The following is a 23394-nucleotide window of genomic DNA, read 5'->3' as shown; positions in this document are numbered from 1 at the left end:
GGATCTTACAGCTGTTTCAGCCCGTAGATAAGCGTATCTCATTATGCCCATATTAGTCAGATGTATTGAGGTAGTATGCAGTTAAAAATGAGTTACTTATAAATATATCTTAAGGCCTCGTCAGAGATTATAAAGTACAATTATAAAGATATAAAATGAAGATATAAAATGCAAATATGAATATTAAAGAAGGTACACATATACAAGAATATGCATATATACATATACATATATATAAGTATATACATAATAATATACATATACGTAAGTTTACAGTTAATCAAATCTATATACTGGAATATACATGTATATATATCCACATCAAATTGTACATATACAAAGTCCAAAGTTCATTGTATTACATTACTAAAAACTATTAATATTATTATTATTAATAATAATACCAATAAAAGAATATGTGCATTTTTTGTGAGGATATCTTTATATATAAAAGTGAGGTTGTGTGCTGTCTGTCTCCTACGATTTAGATTCCTAACTACTCCCACATTTTGTGGTGCAGTTTAACCAAAACCGGGTATCTTATAGTCGTGATTCATATCGAGCCCTTCTGGGTATTAGCGCGCGTCTACGATGAGTCTACGATTTAAAAAAAAATTTACCATCAATTTTTCCCATTTTTAAAGCATTTTTGGCATATATAAGGGAAGTAACTCTCTAAAAATTCTAAATCTCAGAACGTAAAAAGCTACAGTAACACCCCCCCCCTTTGTGGTTAGCCATATTGAGATGGCTATTATACTTTACATCTCTAAAAATGCTTATATAGTTATTTCCCTTACAAACCCGAGCAACGCCGGGCGATACTGCTAGTAAATTATATAACCTTTGATCAATAATAAATTACCTATTATGTTTAGGGGTACATGGATATAATAATGAATAAACTCGGATTCATATTAAATAACCACCTTATATTAGTATTTGTAAATTGGATGTGTAAATGTTTGGATAGGGTTTAATACGGAATTACAATATGAGTAGTAACGTGTTTGGGTAACATTAAAACGGTATATCGATCTCTATAACTTCAACTATAATAAACTCAAACTAGTAGATATTGATATATGATCAGATACTTAATATATTGTTTTTATTACGGTATTTTATACAACTTAACTTTTACAACGAGCTTATATGGAGAGATCAAGCTGAAAATTTCAATCCGCATTACTCTAACAGTTTATTTACACGGTGAATTTTGATTTCTGTATCTTCTGTAAATCACTTCCTTTTTCTATACCTTAAATATTGTCACATGTGTTTGCTTAGTTTCTATCTCTTTCGAAAGATTTGTCTGAATATTTTCCAACCTTTGCCAAATATTAATCTAACGTTTTCTACCCTTTTAGGTCCTTTTTTTTTTATATATTAGGAATTACCCTTTCAGGCCTTTTCTACGTATTAAGAATTAGCATAGTTTTCACTTTAATGGTTTATAATACATTTTTTTTGGTTATCAGTATGTATGTATATGTATTTATATACATATATGTGTAAATGGGTGTTTATAGGTATGTGTATATAAGTATGTATATTGATATATACGTATGTTGTATATTGATATAGACGTATGTATGTATGTGTGTATTTATGTTGCTTATGTTTATCTATGTGTACGTGTGTATGTGCGCATATATGTATGTATGTACGTATGTGTATTTTAACAAACCAACCGTAACTAAGATAATGAAATTGAAATGTGCCAACCAATTGAATTGAACTTTAGATTGTAAATAATCAATCAGTTATGAACTATCACCTATTGATCTGCGAACTGTATGTATGTACATGCATAGGTTATTTTTGTATGATATAAAAGGATAATATCGATTTATATATGTATATGTATCAATGTATGCTTTTGCGCATGTATGTATATGTGTAGTGATGCTACAGTGTAGGGTTCGGCGCGCATGCGCAGAATGGGACTACTTCCGGGTGGCCACCGGAAGTCTTCCCCATGCGCATGTGCGGGAAAACATCTCTCGAGCCCGCGAACCTCAAATCTCTCTCTTCGGCTCAAGACAGCACTGCGATCGGTCACGGTTTTCCTGGCTCTGACAGCCACACACCAGCTTCAACCAACTTCAACCAACCTCAACGCCAACACCAGCAGTATCTCAGAGGCTGTCTATTCCCCCATCAGACAACGTACAACCATGAATCAATAAACCAAGTTGTCTGTTCACCTTTACCTGAGTTTCGTTGTTTGTTTTCTACAAGAATTTTGTATGTGACTAGAAAGGATCTCGACACCCTGCCAGTGCTTCGATGATAGATCCTTTCACGTTACAATTGGTGACTTCTCCCTATAAAGGACCTTTTCGTGTGCTTTCTCGCACACCAAAGGTTTTCACGATTGAGATAAATGGTCGTTCGGAGACCGTTTCCGTGGACCGTTTAAAAAAGGCACATTTTGAGACGTCTTCATCTTTTGATGACAACGTTGACACACCCACCTATGCACCTTTAACAACACTTTCACCTGCACAAACGCCTTCACCTGCACAAGCGCCTTCACCTGCACAAACGCCTTCACCTGCACAAACACCTTCACCGGCTCCTACAACACCACCCTCGCCGTCAACGGGTGCCCCGAGCACACCGTATGTTACAAAATCGGGCAGAACAGTGCATTGGCCCAAGAAACTTTCAAAAACATTACATTTAACTTTAAAATGTTTCTTATTGTATAATAGTATGTACCAAGTCTTCTGGGGGATCGGCAGCCTTCTGTTTTCTGCAGCACCACCACAATATTCTGGTTGCCGTACTTCGCACTCGGAGGGGAGCCCTGTAGTGATGCTACAGTGTAGGGTTCGGCGCGCATGCGCAGAATGGGACTGCTTCGGGTGGCCACCGGAAGTCTTCCCCATGCGCATGTGCGGGAAAACATCTCTCGAGCCCGCGAACCTCAAATCTCTCTCTTCGGCTCAAGACAGCACTGCGATCGGTCACGGTTTTCCTGGCTCTGACAGCCACACACCAGCTTCAACCAACTTCAACCAACCTCAACGACCAACACCAGCAGTATCTCAGAGGCTGTCTATTCCCCCATCAGACAACGTACAACCATGAATCAATAAACCAAGTTGTCTGTTCACCTTTAACCTGAGTTTCGTCTGTTTGTTTTCTACAAGAATTTTTGTATGTGACTAGAAAGGATCTCGACACCCTGCCAGTGCTTCGATGATAGATCCTTTCACGTTACATATGCATGTGCATGTATTTGGTACCTGTGTGTATATATATGTATGTAGATTTAAACTATATGTCGATTTTCGCTGTATGATATATGAATATAATGACATAGTATATTGTTTTGCATTATTTTATTATATTGAATTAATTAATTTACTGGCGTGTTACACTGTATTATATTATGCTGTATTCTTTTATTGGTATTATTATTAATAATAATAATATTAATAGTTTTTAGTAATGTAATACAATGAACTTTGGACTTTGTATATGTACAATTTGATGTGGATATATATACATGTATATTCCAGTATATAGATTTGATTAACTGTAAACTTATGTATATGTATATTATGTATATAGTTATATATATGTATATGTATATATGCATATTCTTGTATATGTGTACCTTCTTTAATATTCATATTTGCATTTTATATCTTCATTTTATATCTTTACAATTGTACTTTATAATCTCTGATGAGATATATATATATATAAGTAACTCATTTTTAACTGCATATTACCTCAATACATCTGACTAATATGGGCATAATGAGATACTCTTATCTACAGGCTGAAACAGCTGTAAGATCCATTTTATATGTATTATTCTTATGGTATTATCTTACTTATTGATGTATATTGTTATATTGTTTTATTCTGTCTTATTCTGTTGGATTTGGATGTTCCTATTTAATCTAAATAATTAGTTAATAAATTATATGAATGGTATTATCTGGTAGTTGATGATTGAAAGAAATCTATTCCTCCATTTTCTTATTTTGTATATATATATATATATATATATTATATATATAATATATATATATGCATATGTATATATATATTAGACGGATTTATAACAATGCATAATGTGTGTCTATGGCCTTCTTCAGCTGTGCACAATTGCTACCTCAAGGACATGTATTACATCAAAAATTCTACGTTGGGGATGCAAATCCTCTCATTCGCGTACAACATAATGCGGCACCAGCACAAAAATGAAACGTCCATCTCTTCCTTCTCTGAATGTAGAATGAGGAAGCTTGGATGTTGAGGTAATATAAATAAATGAATAAATAAATATATACGTATATAAATACAGACAGACGTGAAGGGACCTAGTAATAAGAGTAAATAGGGATAAAGATGGAGGGGCGAGAATTCAGGACGAAGGATAAAAAAATATAAAAATGTGAAAGATAAAAGAATATAAGTATAGAAATATAAAAATATAAAGTATAAAGATATAAAGAGATATAAAAAAGTATAAATGAATATAAAGATATAAAAAAATATAAAAAATTATCAGAAATATAAAGGATATAAGAATATAAAGATGTAAAAGAATATAAGGATAAGGGATATAAAGTTGTAACAACTTTATATCCCTTATCCTGAATTCTCGCCCCTCCATCTTTATCCCTATTTACTCTTATTACCAGGTCCCTTCACGTCTGTCTGTATTTATATATGTTTATATTTATTTATTCATTTATTTATATTACCTCAACATCCAAGCTTCCTCATTCTACATTCAGAGAAGGAAGAGATGGACGTTTCATTTTTGTGCTGGTGCCGCATTATGTTGTATGCGAATGAGAGGATTTGCATCCCCAACGTAGAATTTTTGATGTAATACATGTCCTTGAGGTAGCAATTGTGCGCGGCTGAAGAAGGCCATAGACACACATTATGCATTAGGCCCGAAACATATGTACTGCTGAATCCTTGGCATCATGTTTTTATTTTTATTTTGATTAATTTACTCCACCACCTACATCACCAAACGGTATATACAGGTGCTTACAATTATCAAGTACTCACCCTGAATTTATATATATATATATGTATATATATATATATATATATATAATATATATATATATATATATATATATGCATATGTATATATATATTAGACGGATTTATAACAATGCATAATGTGTGTCTATGGCCTTCTCAGCTGTGCACAATTGCTACCTCAAGGACATGTATTACATCAAAAATTCTACGTTGGGGATGCAAATCCTCTCATTCGCGTACAACATAATGCGGCACCAGCACAAAAATGAAACGTCCATCTCTTCCTTCTCTGAATGTAGAATGAGGAAGCTTGGATGTTGAGGTAATAAATAAATGAATAAATAAATATATACGTATATAAATACAGACAGACGTGAAGGGACCTAGTAATAAGAGTAAATAGGGATAAAGATGGAGGGGCGAGAATTCAGGACGAAGGATAAAAAAATATAAAAATGTGAAAGATAAAAGAATATAAGTATAGAAATATAAAAATATAAAGTATAAAGATATAAAGAGATATAAAAAAGTATAAATGAATATAAAGATATAAAAAAATATAAAAAATTATCAGAAATATAAAGGATATAAGAATATAAAGATGTAAAAGAATATAAGGATAAGGGATATAAAGTTGTAACAACTTTATATCCCTTATCCTGAATTCTCGCCCCTCCATCTTTATCCCTATTTACTCTTATTACCAGGTCCCTTCACGTCTGTCTGTATTTATATATGTTTATATTTATTTATTCATTTATTTATATTACCTCAACATCCAAGCTTCCTCATTCTACATTCAGAGAAGGAAGAGATGGACGTTTCATTTTTGTGCTGGTGCCGCATTATGTTGTATGCGAATGAGAGGATTTGCATCCCCAACGTAGAATTTTTGATGTAATACATGTCCTTGAGGTAGCAATTGTGCGCGGCTGAAGAAGGCCATAGACACACATTATGCATTAGGCCCGAAACATATGTACTGCTGAATCCTTGGCATCATGTTTTTATTTTTATTTTGATTAATTTACTCCACCACCTACATCACCAAACGGTATATACAGGTGCTTACAATTATCAAGTACTCACCCTGAATTTATATATATATATATGTATATATATATATATATATATATAATATATATATATATATATTCAAAATAAGCAACAAGAATGACTCCAGTAATTTGGTACGATCGTTTCGTACTACATCATTTTATTAAATGTTGTAAATATTCCAACAGTTTTAAAATGCTGAGCACTCATCACCCAATTATAGAGGTTTTCCATTAATACAAAAATTTTCATACCAAGTGGCAACATTATAGATAAAGATGTGGATTTAAATTTTAAGAACATTTGAGGTAGTGGAGCCCATCAACTGACTGACTAAGATTCAGTTGTTCCAGACTACTGTAATGTTCTGAGAGGGAAGAACAAATGAAATAGAAATGGGGTAAAGGGGATGTCATAGCTCCATATAAGGAATTTATGTAGAAGATAGCATTGTCACAACTAAATGCCAATTACTACTATTTGGGAGACAACTTCTCCTATTCTTCTTTTAGTATCTTTAAGAGAGTCGACATTGCTGTGTGATGTTCTATTGGTAGCATGTTCTAAAACGCCCCAAATAGCATCATCTAGAGGGTTTAGATCTGGGCTAGAGGGGAGAGAAAGAGAGTAGGAGAGAAGAGAGAAGAGGGAAAGAGAGTGGGAGTGAAGAGAAGTAGGAGTTGGGACAAGAGAGGAGAGTTGGGTGGGAAGAGGGAAGGAGGGGGAGAGAGGAACGTGAGGGAGCAGAGAGAAAGAGAGAAGAGAGTAAGAGAGAAGAGGGAAAGAGAGTAGGGGTGAAGAGAAGTAGGAGTCGGGGAGGAGGTTAGATGAAGAGGGGAGGAGAGTTGAACCCAAATGGCGTAAAAGAGTGAAGAGAGGAGATTAATCCCTGTTCACGGCGCAAACGGGAGTCTGGCTGGCCTCTGTGCAAGGACAATCCAAACACAGATAGGTGTTGCAAGGAGTGACTGGTGGAGTGGAAATGGCACGAGACTGGGGTGTCATTCCGAGGCGGATGAATCGGAGGTGTTCCGCGAACTGGTCAGCCAAGTGGTGTCCCGTTTGTCTGATGTACAGGGAATGGCAGAGGGAGCAGAAGATGCAATAGATGATATTGCTGAAGGTGCAGGTGAAGGAGTCGATGATGCGATAGGGTCGATGATGGGTGCCGGTGAGGAGGGTGGTGTTGGAGAGGTAAGGGCAAGTGCAGCAGCGTGGGCAGGAGCAGGGGAACGAGCTAGGTTGGGAGGTAGGGTTGGGGAAGAAACTATGGACCAAGAGGTCTCGTAGGTTGTGGGCTCGTTTGAAGGAGGGGAGGGGTCGGTTAGGGAAGATTTGTGAAGTGGACGGGTCGGACAGGAGATGCCGGAAAGCTCGGAGAATGATGCGTTGGAGAGGTAGGGTTGTGGGGTAGTAGGTGAGGGGAAAAGGGAGGCAGGAGACTGCAGGGTGGGTTTGGGGGGAGAGAGCAGATGCACGGTCCATGGAACGTGCTCTGGCAAGGGTGGTGTGGATAGTGGTGAGGGGATATCCATGTAGGATGAAGTGGCGAGCCATGAGTTGAGACTGAGTCTCAAAGTCATGGTTGTCACTACAGAGACTGTGTAGACAGAGGAATTGGGAATAGGGGATGGAAAGCTTGGTGTGTTTGGGGTGGGAGGAGGAGAAGTTTAGGTATGAGTGTGAGTCTGTGTGTTTGTAGTGGATGGAGGTGGTAAGAGTGGAGTGATGAATGCTGACCGAAATGTCAAGAAAGGAGACAGAGGTGTCAGAGATAGTGCAGGATGGAAAGATTTGACGAAAGAGAGGAAGGAGTCTAGATGTTCGTGGGAGAGTGAGGTGGCACCGATACAGTCATCAATATAACGACCCTATAGTTCGGGAGTTGGACCAGTGAAACTAGAGAATATTTGGGCCTCAACATAGCCAACGAACAGGATTGTATAGTTGGGGCCCATTCTCGTTCCCATGGCCACTCCCGAGAACTGCTGGTAGAACTCACCCACGAACGAGAAGCAGTTGAGTGAGAGGACAAGTTCGGCCAGATGAACGAGTGTGGAGATGTTGGGTTGGGGATTGGGTCGGAGGTCCAGGAAGTGTCTCAGTGCACGCAGCCCTTCGTGGTGAGGGATCACAGTGTAGAGGCTCTGGATGTCCATTGTAAAGAGAAGTTTGGAGGAGCCAGCAGGGAAGGAGAAAGAGTTGAAAAGATGACGAGCATGGTTGGTGTCATGGATGTGAGAGGGAAGAGAAGCCACTAGGGGGGCAAGGACACGGTTGAGATATTTGGAGATGAGCTCGGTGGGGCAGTTACAGGCGGAGACGATGGGGTGGCCAGGGTTGTTGGATTTGTGGATTTTGGGGAGGAAGAAAAAGGTGGGGGTGCGGACAATGAGGTTGGATGCACTGTGGGGAAGATGAGGTCATGGATGGTAGAGGAGACCCTCTGTTGGTAGCTGGGCGTGGGGTCAGAGGACAGAGGGCAGTAGAAGGAGGTGTCATGGAGTTGGCGTAGAGCTTTGACCTTGTAGAGGTCCGCGCCATACCACCACAGCTCCACCCTTGTCGGCCGGTTTAATAACGATGTCAGTGCACTGTCGGAGGGAACGAAGAGCCGAGAGTTATATATATATATGTTTCACTGTTTGATTTGCCTAATAGTGGTTTTATCTCTAATTTAATTTATATTTATACTGTAAAATTGGATTTAATCCTAAATCTAATTTTTCCCTGTAAGTTTGGATTTACTTCCTAATATTATTACTATATATATATAACCTCCAATAAAGTTAGTGGTTGTGAATTCAACCAACTAAGGGATAATATCTATACAATATACTGCTGGTAGAATACACAATTATTAATATACAAGTGTTTTTTATTGCATTGCAATTACATTACTTTGTGTACTAAATGGGTGAAGGTAAAGAGATATTTTACCATTAATTTATAGAACAATAAGAAAATGGAGGGTATCAATAGATGGTTATCAACTTTTAGACATTATATTATGTTAACTTAATTTATTTATTTACTAAGATGACAATTACAAGAATATACATACATGTATAACATATTATGCTTTACATATAAGATATAAAATATATTAAGATACCAGTAATTATTACAATATAACATACATGAATATAAATTGGGGAGAGTCATTTTCTTATTGTGTCTTATAATTTAACACACTCACCAGTAAAATTTCCACTTGCTTCTCATTTTTGTTTTCCTAAAATTTTCATTGCCTCTTGCAACCTTTTCAATAGTCTTGACTCTGTCCATTATTTACACTGCATTCCTATTCGTTTATTTGAGCGCATGTGTGTGTGTACCTATGCATGAATGCATGCATGTGTGTGTATGTATATATGTGTGTGTATGCATATGTATATATGAATGTATGTGTGTCCATGTGCTTGTGCATGTATATACCTCTGTCTCCTTGTGCGTGCATGTTTGAGTGAGTGTGTGTGTGTGTGTTTTGCAAGTATGTACTGTGTTTGTATGTATGGATGTGCATCTTAATATGTGTCCTTGTGTGAAGTAGTGTGTGTATATATATGGTCATGTGTTTCAGTCTCCATTTGCGTATATGTGCTTATCTGTTCATATAACCTATGTACCTATCCATCTGTATGTTGATCTGTTTATTTTCATATCCATATGCTAACATACATGTGCATATACACACACATACATACATAAGAGTCTATAACATATATCTACATAACAGTCCATTAACTATTCTACTCTACCTATGTAAACTGTGGGTATGGGGGTATGATATCTACTATGTATATTTCCTATTTAGTATAGGGGAAGTTTCATTTATAGGGATGTACTCCCGTATTTGTCTGAGTGTTGGGTCTTTTGGGTGCTTGGATAAGATGCGGATGCCAAGTTGACCTAAGTTGCCTCCATGTTGGTAGAGTATGGAGAACCGTTTTTTGTCGTCATATGTTCATTTAGTCATTCTGCAATGCTCCAAGATGTCTCCCCTATGTATGTCATGTTCATGTCTTTACAAGCACCTTCTATGCATCTTATGCTGTAAACTACATTTCTAATTCTACAGTTAATGCCAGGGCTAATCCTACATACCATGCAGTTATCAAGGGGTACATCTTACATAGTTGTGATCTGATGGAGTTCCCTGGCTTTTCAACAATCTCAATGTTGAGTTTGGTCTCCTTCAGAGCTTTTCTAAATCTATGGGCTAGTTCTCCATGGGCTGTGGCCTCTACAAACATCACTCCTTGATATTTGTTGGTTTTATACCACGTGTTCGCTCTGTTTGCTTTGTCACAAGTTCTATGAATCCTATTCTATTCTTTGTTTCTATATCTAGGGCAGGTACCACTGGTATCATTACGTATAATGTTATCTAATTTCTTTCTAGCACCCTGTATACCCTATCTTTCTGATCATATCCAGAGAACTGTATGCGTAATGGAGAGCATTCACCAAATAGATAACTTCATCCACCAAAGTATCAAGGTAACTATAGATTACTCCACTAAGCACCCCAACAATAGACTCCCTGTACTTGATACTGAACTTTGGTTAGAGACTGTGAATAATAAAGTGCAGCTCCTCCACTCCTATTATATGAAACCTATAACTTCAAAATATGTTGTTCACAAGAACTCAGCTTTGTCACACAACATGAAAATTAATATACTGATAGCAGACTTAGGTTAATGAACAACGTGTCCCCACTATGTGAACTCTATGAAACAAAAAAACATATACAGAACTTCATGCACTACTTTGCCTACTTTGTTATTTATGTTATTGGTTATCCATTAACCAACCATAACAAAGTCATGCCCTTCCAAAACAATAGATGACCAATTAGATTATGGGACTGATCATAACCCCCAACCCACTTCCCACAGGATTTCAGCAACTCGATAAAGAAAAAAGTAACAGAAAATAATAAAGTATCTTGAGTAATACCCGGAAATTTATTATTTTTAGTACCGACTAATATCACAGGTATTAATATAAACTCTAACCCACTTATTGTGGACCTTTACCTCAAACCCTCAATAGAAAACATATCGCATGTCTATATGTATATATATATATATGTTTGTGTATAATTATTATAATTATATAAATAGAAAAATAAGAACTACTACAGTAATCCTTCCTTCTCAACACATGAAATACGTATGTACTTATGGGTATGTTTGTACGTAAATATATATATATGTGTGTGTGTGTATTTATATATATCATCATCATCGTTTAACATCCGTTTTCCATGCTAGCATAGGTTGGATGGTTCAACTGGGGTCTGGGAAGCCAGAAGGCTGCGACAGGCCCAGTCTGATCTGGCAGTGTTTCTACAGCTGGATGTCCTTCCTAACGCCAACCACTCCGTGAGTGTAGTGGGTGCTTTTTACGTGCCACCTGCAAAGGTGCCAGATGAGGCTGGCAAACGGCCACGATCGGATGGTGCTTTTTATGTGCTGCTGGCACGGAGGCCAGTTGGGGCGGCACTGGCACGTTCGGATGGTTCTCTTATGTGCTACCGGCACTGGTATCACAGCTAGAATTTCCATTGATGTTGAACGATTTTGATTTTGATTTTCATCAACAGGTCTTCACAAGTAGGGTTTATGTCACAAGAAGGAAAGGCATGCATAAGTGGGCTGGCTACGTCCCAGGTAGAGGCCACGGGTTATGGTCTCACTTGTCCTGCCGGGTCTTCCCACGCACAGCATACTTCCAAAGGTCTCGGTCTCTGGTCATTTCCTCGGTGAGACCTAAAGTTCGATGATCGTGCTTCACCACCTCATCCCAGGTTTTCCTGGGTCTACCTCTTCTACAGGTTCCCTCAACCGCTAGGGTGTGGCACTTTTTCACACAACTATCTTCATCCATTCTTGCTACATGACCATACCAGTGCAAACGTCTCTCTTGCACACCACAACTGATGCTTCTTAGGTCCAACTTTTCTCTCAAGGTACTTACACTCTGTCGAGTATGAACACCGACATTACACATCCATCAGAGCATACTGGCTTCATTTCTTGCAAGCTTACGCATATCCTCAGCAGTCACGGCCCAAGTTTCACTGCCATGTAGCATGGCTGTTCGTACACATGCGTCATACAGTCTGCCTTTTATTCTGAGCGAGAGGCCTTTCGTCACCAGCAGAGGTAAGAGCTCTCTGAACTTTGCCCAAGCTATTCTTACTTTAGCAGTTACACTTTCAGCACACCCGCTACTGACTTGGTCACCTAGGTAACGGAAGCTATCCACAATTTCTAGTTTTTCTCCCTGGAATGTGGCGGAAGTTGGCCTCCGAGCATTTTCAGTGTTTATTGCTCCTGAGCATCTGCCACATACAAAAACTATCTTCCCAGTTAGCCTTCCTTTGACATTGCTGCACCTCTTATGTGTCCATAGCTTACACTTGGTGCATCTTATAGTTTCTACCTACACCTTTTCTACAGATCGAGCAGGGCCATCTACCTGAAGGCGTTTGTGATTTGCCTGCCTTCCTACATATTAGGATTTTGGTTTTAGCTAGGTTGATTTTAAGGCCCTTCGATTCTAATCCTTGTCTCCACACTTGAAACTTTGCCTCTAGTTCTGATAGTGACTCAGCAATTAGAGCAAGGTCATCAGCATATAGGAGCTGTTTTGAATTCCTCCGTTATTGCCTGGAGGACTATGATAAATAGGAGGAGGCTGAGGACTGAACCTTGGTGGACCCCTACCTCTACCCTGAATTCATCTATCCCTAGTTTCCTCATTGACCACCAGATAAGAGATCGGGGGACCCTGTCAAAGGCTTTCTCCATGTCAACGAAAGCCAGGTACAGGGGCTTATCTTTGGCTAGGTATTTCTCCTGCAGCTGTCTCACCAGAAATATGGCATCAGTGCTGCTTTTTCCTGGCACGAAACCAAACTGCATCTCATCCAAGCTGACTCTCTCCCTAATCAGTTGGGCTATGACCCTCTCCGTAACCTTCATTACCTAATCCAACAGCTTGATACCTCTGTAATTATTTGTATCTAAAGCGTCACCTTTAGCTTTGTAGCAGTTGACTATTATGCTGCTACACCAGTCATTGGGTATGACTCCTTCGTGTATCACCTGGTTAACTATACGGGTGACTAGGCTATAGCCGACACTGCCAGATATTTTAAGCATCTCTGCAGTTATTCCTGATAGGCCTGGGGCTTTCCCTGTCTTCATGCTTCTATCCTTCTTCTCCATGTTGGTCGTCCTCATAGTCCTGATCCTAAAGTCACTAACTACCAGTCTAGCCTGACATTGACCAAACATTCGAGTCTCAAAAATTAGGTTGTTGAAGCGTTGGAGGTAAGATGGGAATCGGTGAGAGCAGCTGACTCTGAGCAAAAATATAGAAGCTTAGGAATCGAAGAAACCTTGATGGGGTTCGATTGCTTCTATATTCTTCAGCAATTGCTCAAAGACAAGGAGGGCAAATTGGTTGCGTAGGCAGCGGCTTCACATCCTAATTTGGTGCCTAAAAGTAAACAAATATATATTACGAAAATTAACGGAAGAGAAATTTATAAATTACTGTAACATGTATTATTTTTATAAGAAATGTTTTACGCTTAACAATGCAACCTTTATAAGTTAAGTAAATGATGCCACTTAGAAACGAAAACAGATGTTTAATAACCTATTTTTAATTATTTCCTTATTCGTTTCACTTACTCATTGTAGCCACGTATATTTTTGTACATTCCCGGCTTCATTTTCAGTTCCGCACCTTGTTTATCAAGTGAAAGGCTGCCGAAAAAATATTTTAAAAATTATGTATTTTGTTCTTAGGACGTGAAATAAATTTTCTTTCTTCCTGGAAATGGCATCGGTCATTTCTGTTCTGGCACTATTGCTGCAGAAGACCGGAACTCTGTGGTGTAGATTTAGTACTATTAAATAGCTATTTCTTCTTTTATAAACGAAATGTATTTGTTGTAATTAGTTTTCAATATTTTATCTAAAGTTTAGTTTAAATCGATATGAGTTTGTTTTGATTTATATCTAAGAAATTTCTATAATCTTTCGGAACTATTTCTTCTCTAATTAGTTGTTTGCCGGAAGTGTGCTATATCACTCTCTTACTCCATCATTGTTACAGGCTGCAGACATGAGGTGAGTTTGTCTTTAAATATCTAAGTTTAAATCCATTATCTGTACTGAATAACCTTTCAGTAATCGTTTATTTATCATATTAAATATCTTAAATAACACCTTCATTGAAAATATGACATGTTCCGTTGGTAATTTAACCATAGTTAATATGTACACATGTGGTCGTCTCTCCGCCACGATGTTAAAATGTCTGACAAAATCAAGCATGCTTCATACTACTTTAGCCTGACTGCATTAATTATATTATTTATTTTAAGTAAAACAATTTATTATTTTACTTTTTAGGTAAGAAACAAATAAAACCCTCTCTAGTTATAGAAAATATTTTTGACCAAACTTCGATTTTTGTGGCAAAGTTGAAAAAGCAAATAAAATACAATTTTTTCATATAGATCAACTGTCTAGCATACAGCAGTATCTTTCTTTCTCATCAATCAACCATACGTACACGTGGTGTAGCAATATTTAAAATGTCTTGACTAACTGCTTCAGCAGTAGTTTCCTATTAAACCCTTTTGGTAGATTTTTTAGAAGTTTACCACCCATTTTGCCCTCATTGTGGAAGACTTTTTTTTTTTTAGAATGTACAGAAATCTCTTGTATAATGGTAAACGCGTGTGTGTGTATGAGATTACACATGTATTGACAGGTTGAAACTACCGTATTTTAACGTATATAAGGAATCCCCTAATTTTGGGGGCTTAAAATTTGGAAAATGGTTTTGTAAGGGATTGTAATACTATCAATGTATAAGAATATTTTATTAACCTAATTTTTGACAAAAACTTTTATACACATTAAAATACTGTATATCTTCAAACCAACAACTCTGTCGGTACTGTTTAAGAAGAGTGGTCCCAGTTCGCGTAGCTAATCGCGACTAGTTGATCCTACAACGACTACCTATTCTATAACAAATGTTCATACAAATTCGGTTGAAAGTTATTAGAACGTAAAACGACGTTTAAAGAGTATGATGGGGGTACCAAAAACAGGTAGTGTGTTATTTTTACTTAATTAAAAAAAAAATTATAAAATCATCTATTAATTTGCATACGCGCACTCGCGTTAGGTAGTTAGTCGTAAGTAGTCAATCTTACAACGACTTGAGCGTATGCAAATGAATTGATTTTACAGAATAAAATGAAAGAATTTTTTTAAAGAAAGTAAATAAATTATTTCTTAGAACAATGTATATGATTTTTTTACACAAATCAAATAAAATGTGTGTGATATATTCTTTCAGTCTTCGCTAGTAGTAACCGTCTTAGGATCGACTAGCTAGCGCGAGTGCGCACACTCTTCTTAAATAGTACTTACGGTTATAAAGAAATTTGTTAGGGGGTAGGGAGAGGACATCGGAAAATTCACAAGATACGAGGTTTTCGTCCATAACTTTGAGGAAAATATTTTATAATGAAATTGTATATACCTGGCATAAATACAGAAAAATTGACAATTTTATCGTTTGTGTACTAATGTAAAGCATGAGTGTCATGCAATCTCATTTCTTTTGTCCTCCTGTAAGATAGTGCTTTTAAAGAACAATTATCGTTAATGATTATGTATTAATAAATTTTGTGTCTTACAATTTCATCCATTTTTTATTTTTAGTAACTTGCGACTACAAAAGCGGCTCGCAGCTGCTGTTCTTAAATGTGGCCGGAATAAAGTGTGGCTTGATCCTAATGAAACTAGTGAAATAGCCAATGCCAACTCGAGTAAGAATTTTTTTATTTTTAAAGAGAGATTTGATACTTTTGGGGAATCTTGAATTTCTTCCAACTACTTTGTTTTTAAAATTTTACTAGATTGTTTTCCAAAAATATAGTTCTGATATAGTTTTGCATGCTGATAATGAAAATTGCATTAATTTTTTTCAAAAAAAATTAATAAGTTGCTAGCATTTCAAGTTGTCATTTTGGCCAGTTGACAGTATCCATTTGGTGGTGTATTGTGTGTGCCGATCTCCATTGACAGAGATCAACTCAAAACTTTACATGAAGTGGTGCTTAAGCTTTGTTTACAAGTTTTGAGGGTCATAAATTGACTTCAATTTAAATGTTAATTGTAACACTCAACAAATACTTGGATTACCTTCCTCAAGCAAGGCACAGTGTTTCATCTTTGTGTTTTTTTACACATAGAGTTTAAGGAAGGTTTGGCTGTTATTTCTAGCATGTTAAAACGTTTGTGTTTTTATCAGTACAAAAGATACTCTTGCCAAATGAAAATTGCATAATTTTAACTGCTGAAAACTTCAATTTCTTGTGGGGTTGGGGTGGAAGAAAAAAAATCAGTGTGCCTTTTACTTTCAGCCTGCAAAACTCATTTGAAAATAATCTGGTGAGAACTGGTTGGAAGAAATTTAACTAGACCACTTTTGATACTAAAAGTGATAATGGTTGTAATTTCTGACATTTTTGCTGCTTATTCATTATAAAATTATGGGTTCTTTGTGATCAGGGACAACAAATCCATGCGTGTGCAAATTTCAACATATAAGCATATCAACAGCTCCCCTTTGTTCATACAAATTAGTTTGTTAGGCATCCACATTGACCAAAAGTCAATGGAAAAAAATAGAAAAAAAATACCCCACAGACTTTATACCAAGTCCTCAAGGCACTTTTGGACCTTGCAAGACAGTTCAGTTTCTGACCATTCTCCGAGCAATATTTAGTTCCAAGTCATTTACTGAAAAATTGGCTGCTTTGAAGTTGAACATTGAGTTTTCTCTTTGGTTTTGTGAGTGTGCTGAGAAGAAATACATTGCTCTGGTTATCAGAGCTAAAGCCTTATCTGCTATTAATTCAGTGATTAACTCAAGTTGCCACCAGCCATTTTCCAAAGAAAGTTTCCAGAAAAATAAAAAAGCCTGAAAAAAATTGCAAAATTTAAGTAACATACAGGGTTGTGGTAGCAGTGATAATGGAAAATTCTGAATGCAGATAAATAATACATAAAAGGATTGAAGTATGTTTTTTTTCAGACCTTTGTTCATAACAAGGCTGGTTCAATGCAGGTGGTATAGGACTGACAGGCAGATGTGCTGTGTGGATTATGTCATACAGAATGTTAAGGTGGAAAAGTGGAACATTATTATACATCAGGGTCCAGTGTCAAAGAGGTATATTTGCTATAATATCATGCTAGGCTTGCTTTGTTGAGGAAGAGGACATAGAAGAGCAAGTCTCCTGTAGATTTTACTTACTATGGATATTGATGGGTACATCTTAGGAGATATTGGAAGTGGCATTATTGGTGTACAGCTGGCAGTGTTAGACATGGTTCATCTGTAGAAGTAGCAAAAGTCATTTGACACATAATTGTACATTTTGCTGTGAAATAAAATAATTACTGGTTTTGTATCTTATTGCAGGGCAAAATATCAGGAAGTTAGTCAAAGATGGTTTGATTATCCGCAAACCCGTGCGTGTCCATTCCCGTGCCCGTGTCAGGAAGAACAAGATTGCTCGAAGAAAGGGAAGGCATATGGGTCCTGGTAAAAGGAAGGGTACTGCCAATGCTCGAATGCCTCAAAAAATTCTTTGGATTCGACGTCAGCGTGTGTTACGACGACTTTTAAAGAAATACAGAGAATCTAAGAAAATAGACAAGCACTTGTAAGTTATTACTAAAGTTTAACAGTGGATGTTGCTGTGGTAAATTAATTTCACACATTATCTCAGATTGTAGGTAATAAGATTGCTATATACAGATGTTTGGTAAACGGTTTATATTTTCTATGTATTGTGGGGTGGATTAGCTAAACTAAAAAGAGGGCCTGGTCCTTAACAGGTCCTTGTTTGCAAAGAAAATGTTATAAGCAAATTCAAATGGCCAATGTTGGTTGTTGGATAAAGGTTTTAGGGTTGCATCATACTCTCCTGCCTACCTTACTTGGGTTTCTATGGATACATGTCCTTCCTAGCACTAATCACTTAACTGCATGTACTGGGTGCCACCAGCATTACTGAGGTTGTCAATCAGTTTGCAAGATGATGAATCAAGAGGAACAGGCATCTTTATGCTGGGAGATGAGGGTTGAAATATGAGAGAAGGAACTACAGCAGAACTGGTTTCTAGCTGTAGAGAGACTATAAGGCTGCTCAAGAGAAGGTGGGTGGGATGGGGAGTTTGCATGGCCTCTCTGGGTAGGATAAGAAGTAAATTTGGGTCAAAAGATGAAAATGATTTTATTGCAATATTTATGTATATTAACCTTTCCTTAAAATACCCTTTATGTTTCATACATTGTATTATGAATGCTAACAAGAACTTATACATGTGTAATAAGTGCATCTATAATTATGTGTACGGAAATTCTAGAAAGATATCTTAAGCATTCACTTTTACTCTTTTATTATGATGTATGAAAAAGAGTGTTTAGTTTGTTTTGCAGTTAATGAAAAAAAAACATTCTACATGAAAGAAAACTAGAATATGCAAGTGGGTTTTTGACCTTCACTAGTGTAGGCTATAAAACTGTCTGCTATAAAGAGAACACAGGAAATCACATGATCATATTTTTATGTCCACAAAGCCCCCTTGCCTTCTACACTTTTTGGGTATACTATAACAGAGTTACTTTTAATCTCAGTTCTTGATTTAGTGATGAAGAGATGGAATATTTCTTTACTGTTAGCAGATTCCCTGAATTTCTTTGTTCTTGCTTTGACTGAAAAGTATTTTAACTGGGATCAGATACTTACTAATTCTCCAAATAATGTCTTGAATTAGAGGAAGATAATTTTGGCTACATTGAAAAGGCAGCCATGCTAAATAGTTTTCATCTAATGATTGTTGGAATAGTTCATATACATTGTCATGCAAAATACACGTAGCACTACTGTTATAAAACAATGGTGCTACAATGTTTCTATTTTAATCAGTTATTTTATTGACCCCCCCCCCCCCCTCCAATATTTGTTAAAATATGAAACAGTCGACTTGATGGTAGTGAAGGGGTGAGACAATAATCTGATTTGTGTGATGAATTCTGTTATTTCATTGTTACTAAATCTTAATATTTTCTCTCTTAAGTAATATGGTAAATGTCATTTAGCTGTGTATCAATAGTTTTGGACTGAGTGAGCAATTGTATTTTCTTTCAGATATCATGATCTTTATTTGAAGTGCAAAGGTAACATCTTCAAGAATAAGCGTGTATTAATGGAATACATTCACAAGAAGAAGGCTGAGAAGCAGAGAACTAAATTGCTCAGGTGAGTTTTTGTTTACTTAATATTTTCTATATTACAACTCAATTTGCTTCATAATCTATGAGTGTCTGTCCAAGTGAGTTAAATATGTAATAAGAATGGTTTTGGGGTTGGCAGATGTGAAGTACTATAATGTATAAAGTTGTGTAGAGCCTATACTACTTGACTCAGGAGAAATATTCATAGATGAGGAAACTGTTTCACATGAAGTATTTAAAAATTTCCAGATGATCTTGTTTATTATTATTGATCACTAGTAGATGTGGGATGGGAGATTCTGATGTATTGAGAAATAAAGTTTTCAAATTTGATGGTCTTGTCTCAAGAACAGTAGAACACATTGGAAAATGTATTTCTCTATAGTTCTTGAGCCATGACTGGAGTAGCTTTAAATAATATAATAGCTTATATAAATGGAAACAACACTCATTATTTCAGCAGATATTTTTTCCCTTAAGCTTTCTAAAATCACTAGATAAGCTCCCTTATATATACACACACACACATACAGGGGGTGCTGAAAGTCATGGGTTTCAATTTTTAATAACTTCATTAACTTTACAAATAAATGCATGAAATTTTGATACAATATAAAAGACAATGGAAATTAAAATGTACAAGTCAAATTTTGCAACACCACTACGTATATGGAAAATGGTAGCTATTTTTGGCTTTGCATGCCCGTGCTCTTTCTGAAACTTGTACCATAACACCCTCAAGAGTTTCAGACCCCACTTCTCTGATTTCTCTATTGAATTTCTCCTTCAGTTGCTCCAGGATCTCTTTCAGGTATCCATGATTGAAGCTTTTTGGCACCTGGCTATTCTAAGTAGACCTCACATATGGTTCCAGCAAGATGGGGCAACTGCTTATACTGCAACAATGCAGTTGCTATGGCAGTGCTTTGGAGAGTGAATAATCTCTTGCTATGGCAATGCCAACTGGCCTTCATGTTCCCCACACTTGACTAGCCGGGATTTTTTCTTGTGGAGATAACCTGAATGAGAGGCTTTGTGTCAACAAAAAGGAGACCCTGGTTCAACTGAAAAGAGAACATCAATATAGAGAAGTGGAGTCTGAAACTCTTCGGGGTGTTATGGTGCAAGTTTTGGAAAGAGTACGAGCATGTGAAGCCGAAAATGGGTGCTATTTAAGCGTTATTTTTCATATGTGATGTTGCAAAATTTGGCTTGTGCATATTAATTTCCATCATGTCCTTTATGTCATATCAAAATTTCATGCATTTATTTGAGATGTGTGTGTGTGTATATATATATATATATATATATATATATATATATATATATATATATATATATATATATACACACACACACACACACACACACACACACATACATTGGACATATGAAGCATCTGATGTGGTGTGCCAGAGAGATGTTTGCGTTGGTATGGTCATGTACTATGGATGGATGAGGAAAGATGTGTGAAGAAGTGCCAGGCAGTTGAAGGAATCCGAGGTAGAGGTAGACCCAGGAAGACATGGGACGAGGTGGTCAAGCATGACCTATGAACGTTGGGCCTCACAGAGGCAATGACGAAAGACCAAGACCTCTGGAGATATGCTGTGACTGAAGACCTGACAAATGAAGTGAGTTTGTGGCTTGTAGGGTGACCTGCTGTGCTTGAGACCTATTGAGTCAAGTACATTAAAATAAAAATCAAATGGAAATTGTAGTTTTGATACCTGTACCGGTGGCACATAAAAAACACCATCCAAATGTGGCCGATGCCAGCGCCACCTTGACTGGCGTCCGTGCTGGTGGCGCGTAAAAAGCACCAACCGGTCGTGGACGTTGCCAGCCTCCTGGCCCCTGTGCTGGTGGCAGGTAAGAAGCACCCACTACACTCACGGAGGGTTGGCTTTAGGAAGGGTATCCAGCTGTAGAAACACTGCCAAATCAGACTGGAGCCTCATGCAGCCTCCTGGTTGAACTGTCCAACCCATGCAAGCACGGAAAACGGACGTTAAACGATAATGTGTGTGTGTATATATATATATGATATAGACACACACCCATATATACACATGCACACATACATATAAAACTTTAGAAAGCAAAAGTAAGTTTTCTAAATAAATGTTATGTTGCTTCATTATAAGATATTGTAAATACCTGTGAGGTGTTTTGAGGATTTCTAAAAGATTGGCATGAATAGTATAGTTTTCTCTTTTGGTTTAGTTTTAATTAACTTCTCTAGGGTCTTGAATTTGTGTACATTTGCCAAATTGTAACAAATTTTTGTAACCATTAAAGTGGTTTAATAATTGTGATGTGTAATGCTGGTTTTGAGGTGATGATAGTTGGATAGTTTTATCATATGAACAAGAAAATTATGTTATCAAAATAATACTACAGTATAATATAACAATTGTATGTGATTTATTTCTGTATTAATTGATAATACCGAGTTTGGCAGATGTGCTCATTTACATCCTGATGAATATAAATATTGTATATTATGAAAAATTTGCTACCTAAGAGATGTAGAGAAAATGTGAGACAACTCTGCTGCAAAACTATCTTTGCTTATTTTCCTACATAGTTATTAATTAATCTGATAAAAGTCCAAATTTAGAATTGCTAGTCAGATTAATTCATTTTCCTTATGTTCTGTTTTTCTGCATGTTCATTAGTCTGATGTATTCTAATTCATATGTTTCCTTGTAGTGACCAAGCCGAAGCTCGCAGGACAAAGGTCAAAGAAGCTCGTAAACGTCGTGAAGAGCGTATTGCTCAGAAGAAAGCAGATTTGATTAAGGCTTATCGTGAAGAAGATGCCTTGAAGAAATAAATATATACAATGTAAAAAATTAAAACTCTTTGTATCCAAATTGATCTTGTTTTTAACTCATTCGATAAGTCGGTACTAGGAATGTAGACAGTTGGTCATATTTACTGGACTCCACTAGAAAGGAATATGGAATGGGACTGTTCTTCATATATGGCAACTAGGGATAGATGAATGGTTGGAGAGAACTGTACAAGCCATGTACAGCGAAGCTGTTAGTAAGGTGAAGGTTAGCAATGAGTAAAGCTAATGAATTCAATAGTTCTCCAGCGATTGGTCCTCAGTACCCCCTTGTTCATGGTAGTCCACCAGGCAATAACAGAGTAATTTAAGTTGGGTTGCTCTTGAGAGCTCCTCTGTTCTAATGACCTTATCACTACCAGCATTAGCAAGGTCTGGAATGAAAGGTCCTTAAGCAAAGACCAAAGTCTTTGTAGGCAAAATTACAGCGCCCATCAGGGAGATGGCACTCCTTAGTGTGTAGATAATAACTAAGGTGTACCTGGTGCAAGCTATGGACACTAGGTGCAGCAATATCAGATTATCGGAGAAAGTATTTGTGTTGATGTATTGGTACAACAAACATTTGGAATGTACAGAAAATAGACTTCATCAAATGCCTAGATGAATACTTAGAAGTTGTAAATAGCTTGTGTTACTTAGTTGGACAAGTCAGTGGAAGGGGGATGCTCAGAGAGCATAACTATTAAAATGGGCTGGGCAAAGCCTTTGTAACAAAAGGCCTCTCCTTAAGAGTGAAAGGCTGATTGTATGAGGTGTATATTAAACAGCCATACTACACAGCAGTGAAACCTGGGCTGTGACTGCAGAGGATGTGCAAAATTTTGAAGGAAAAGAAGCTACTTTGCTTCATTGGATGTGCATGTATGACAGGGTTAGCATAGGATGCATCAGATGTGATGTGCAAGAGAAGACCACTGGTATAGTCCTATGAATAAAGCTGTATAATGTGCTGATCTCTAACTGGAGAGAACCTGTGGAAGAAATGGACCCAGGAAGACCATGGAGGCAATGACTGAAACTTTTGGCAGTTTGTTGTGTCCAAAAAGAGTCAGGCCAAGTGAAACTATAATTATGGACAGTGTCAGTGA

At 37.0% G+C, this 23394-nt stretch overlaps 1 protein-coding gene across 3 annotated transcripts in view; it reads left to right on the top strand.

Annotated features, from left to right (window-relative positions):
* The window catches only part of LOC115211072 (60S ribosomal protein L19), a 42697-nt gene extending 20372 nt beyond the window's left edge, over nucleotides 1-22325 (top strand). Inside the window, exons 1-7 of one of the 3 annotated variants that reach the window (XM_029779961.2) lie at nucleotides 1496-1532; nucleotides 10493-10590; nucleotides 14179-14243; nucleotides 15858-15964; nucleotides 17626-17869; nucleotides 19361-19471; nucleotides 22162-22325. In XM_029779961.2, the coding sequence (XP_029635821.2) occupies nucleotides 1511-1532; nucleotides 10493-10590; nucleotides 14179-14243; nucleotides 15858-15964; nucleotides 17626-17869; nucleotides 19361-19471; nucleotides 22162-22285 (771 nt within the window). In that variant the 5' untranslated portion in view covers nucleotides 1496-1510 and the 3' untranslated portion in view covers nucleotides 22286-22325. Of the gene's footprint in view, nucleotides 1-1495; nucleotides 1533-1753; nucleotides 1802-10492; nucleotides 10591-14178; nucleotides 14244-15857; nucleotides 15965-17625; nucleotides 17870-19360; nucleotides 19472-22161 lie in introns of those variants that run through there. The other 2 variants (XM_036502176.1, XM_036502177.1) reach the window with 2 other exon arrangements.
* The last annotated feature ends 1069 nt before the right edge of the window (nucleotides 22326-23394 follow it).

This window comes from Octopus sinensis, linkage group LG4, assembly GCF_006345805.1.
Source record: "Octopus sinensis linkage group LG4, ASM634580v1, whole genome shotgun sequence".
Lineage (NCBI taxonomy): Eukaryota > Metazoa > Mollusca > Cephalopoda > Octopoda > Octopodidae > Octopus > Octopus sinensis.
This window is presented reverse-complemented; position numbering and strand designations above follow the sequence as displayed.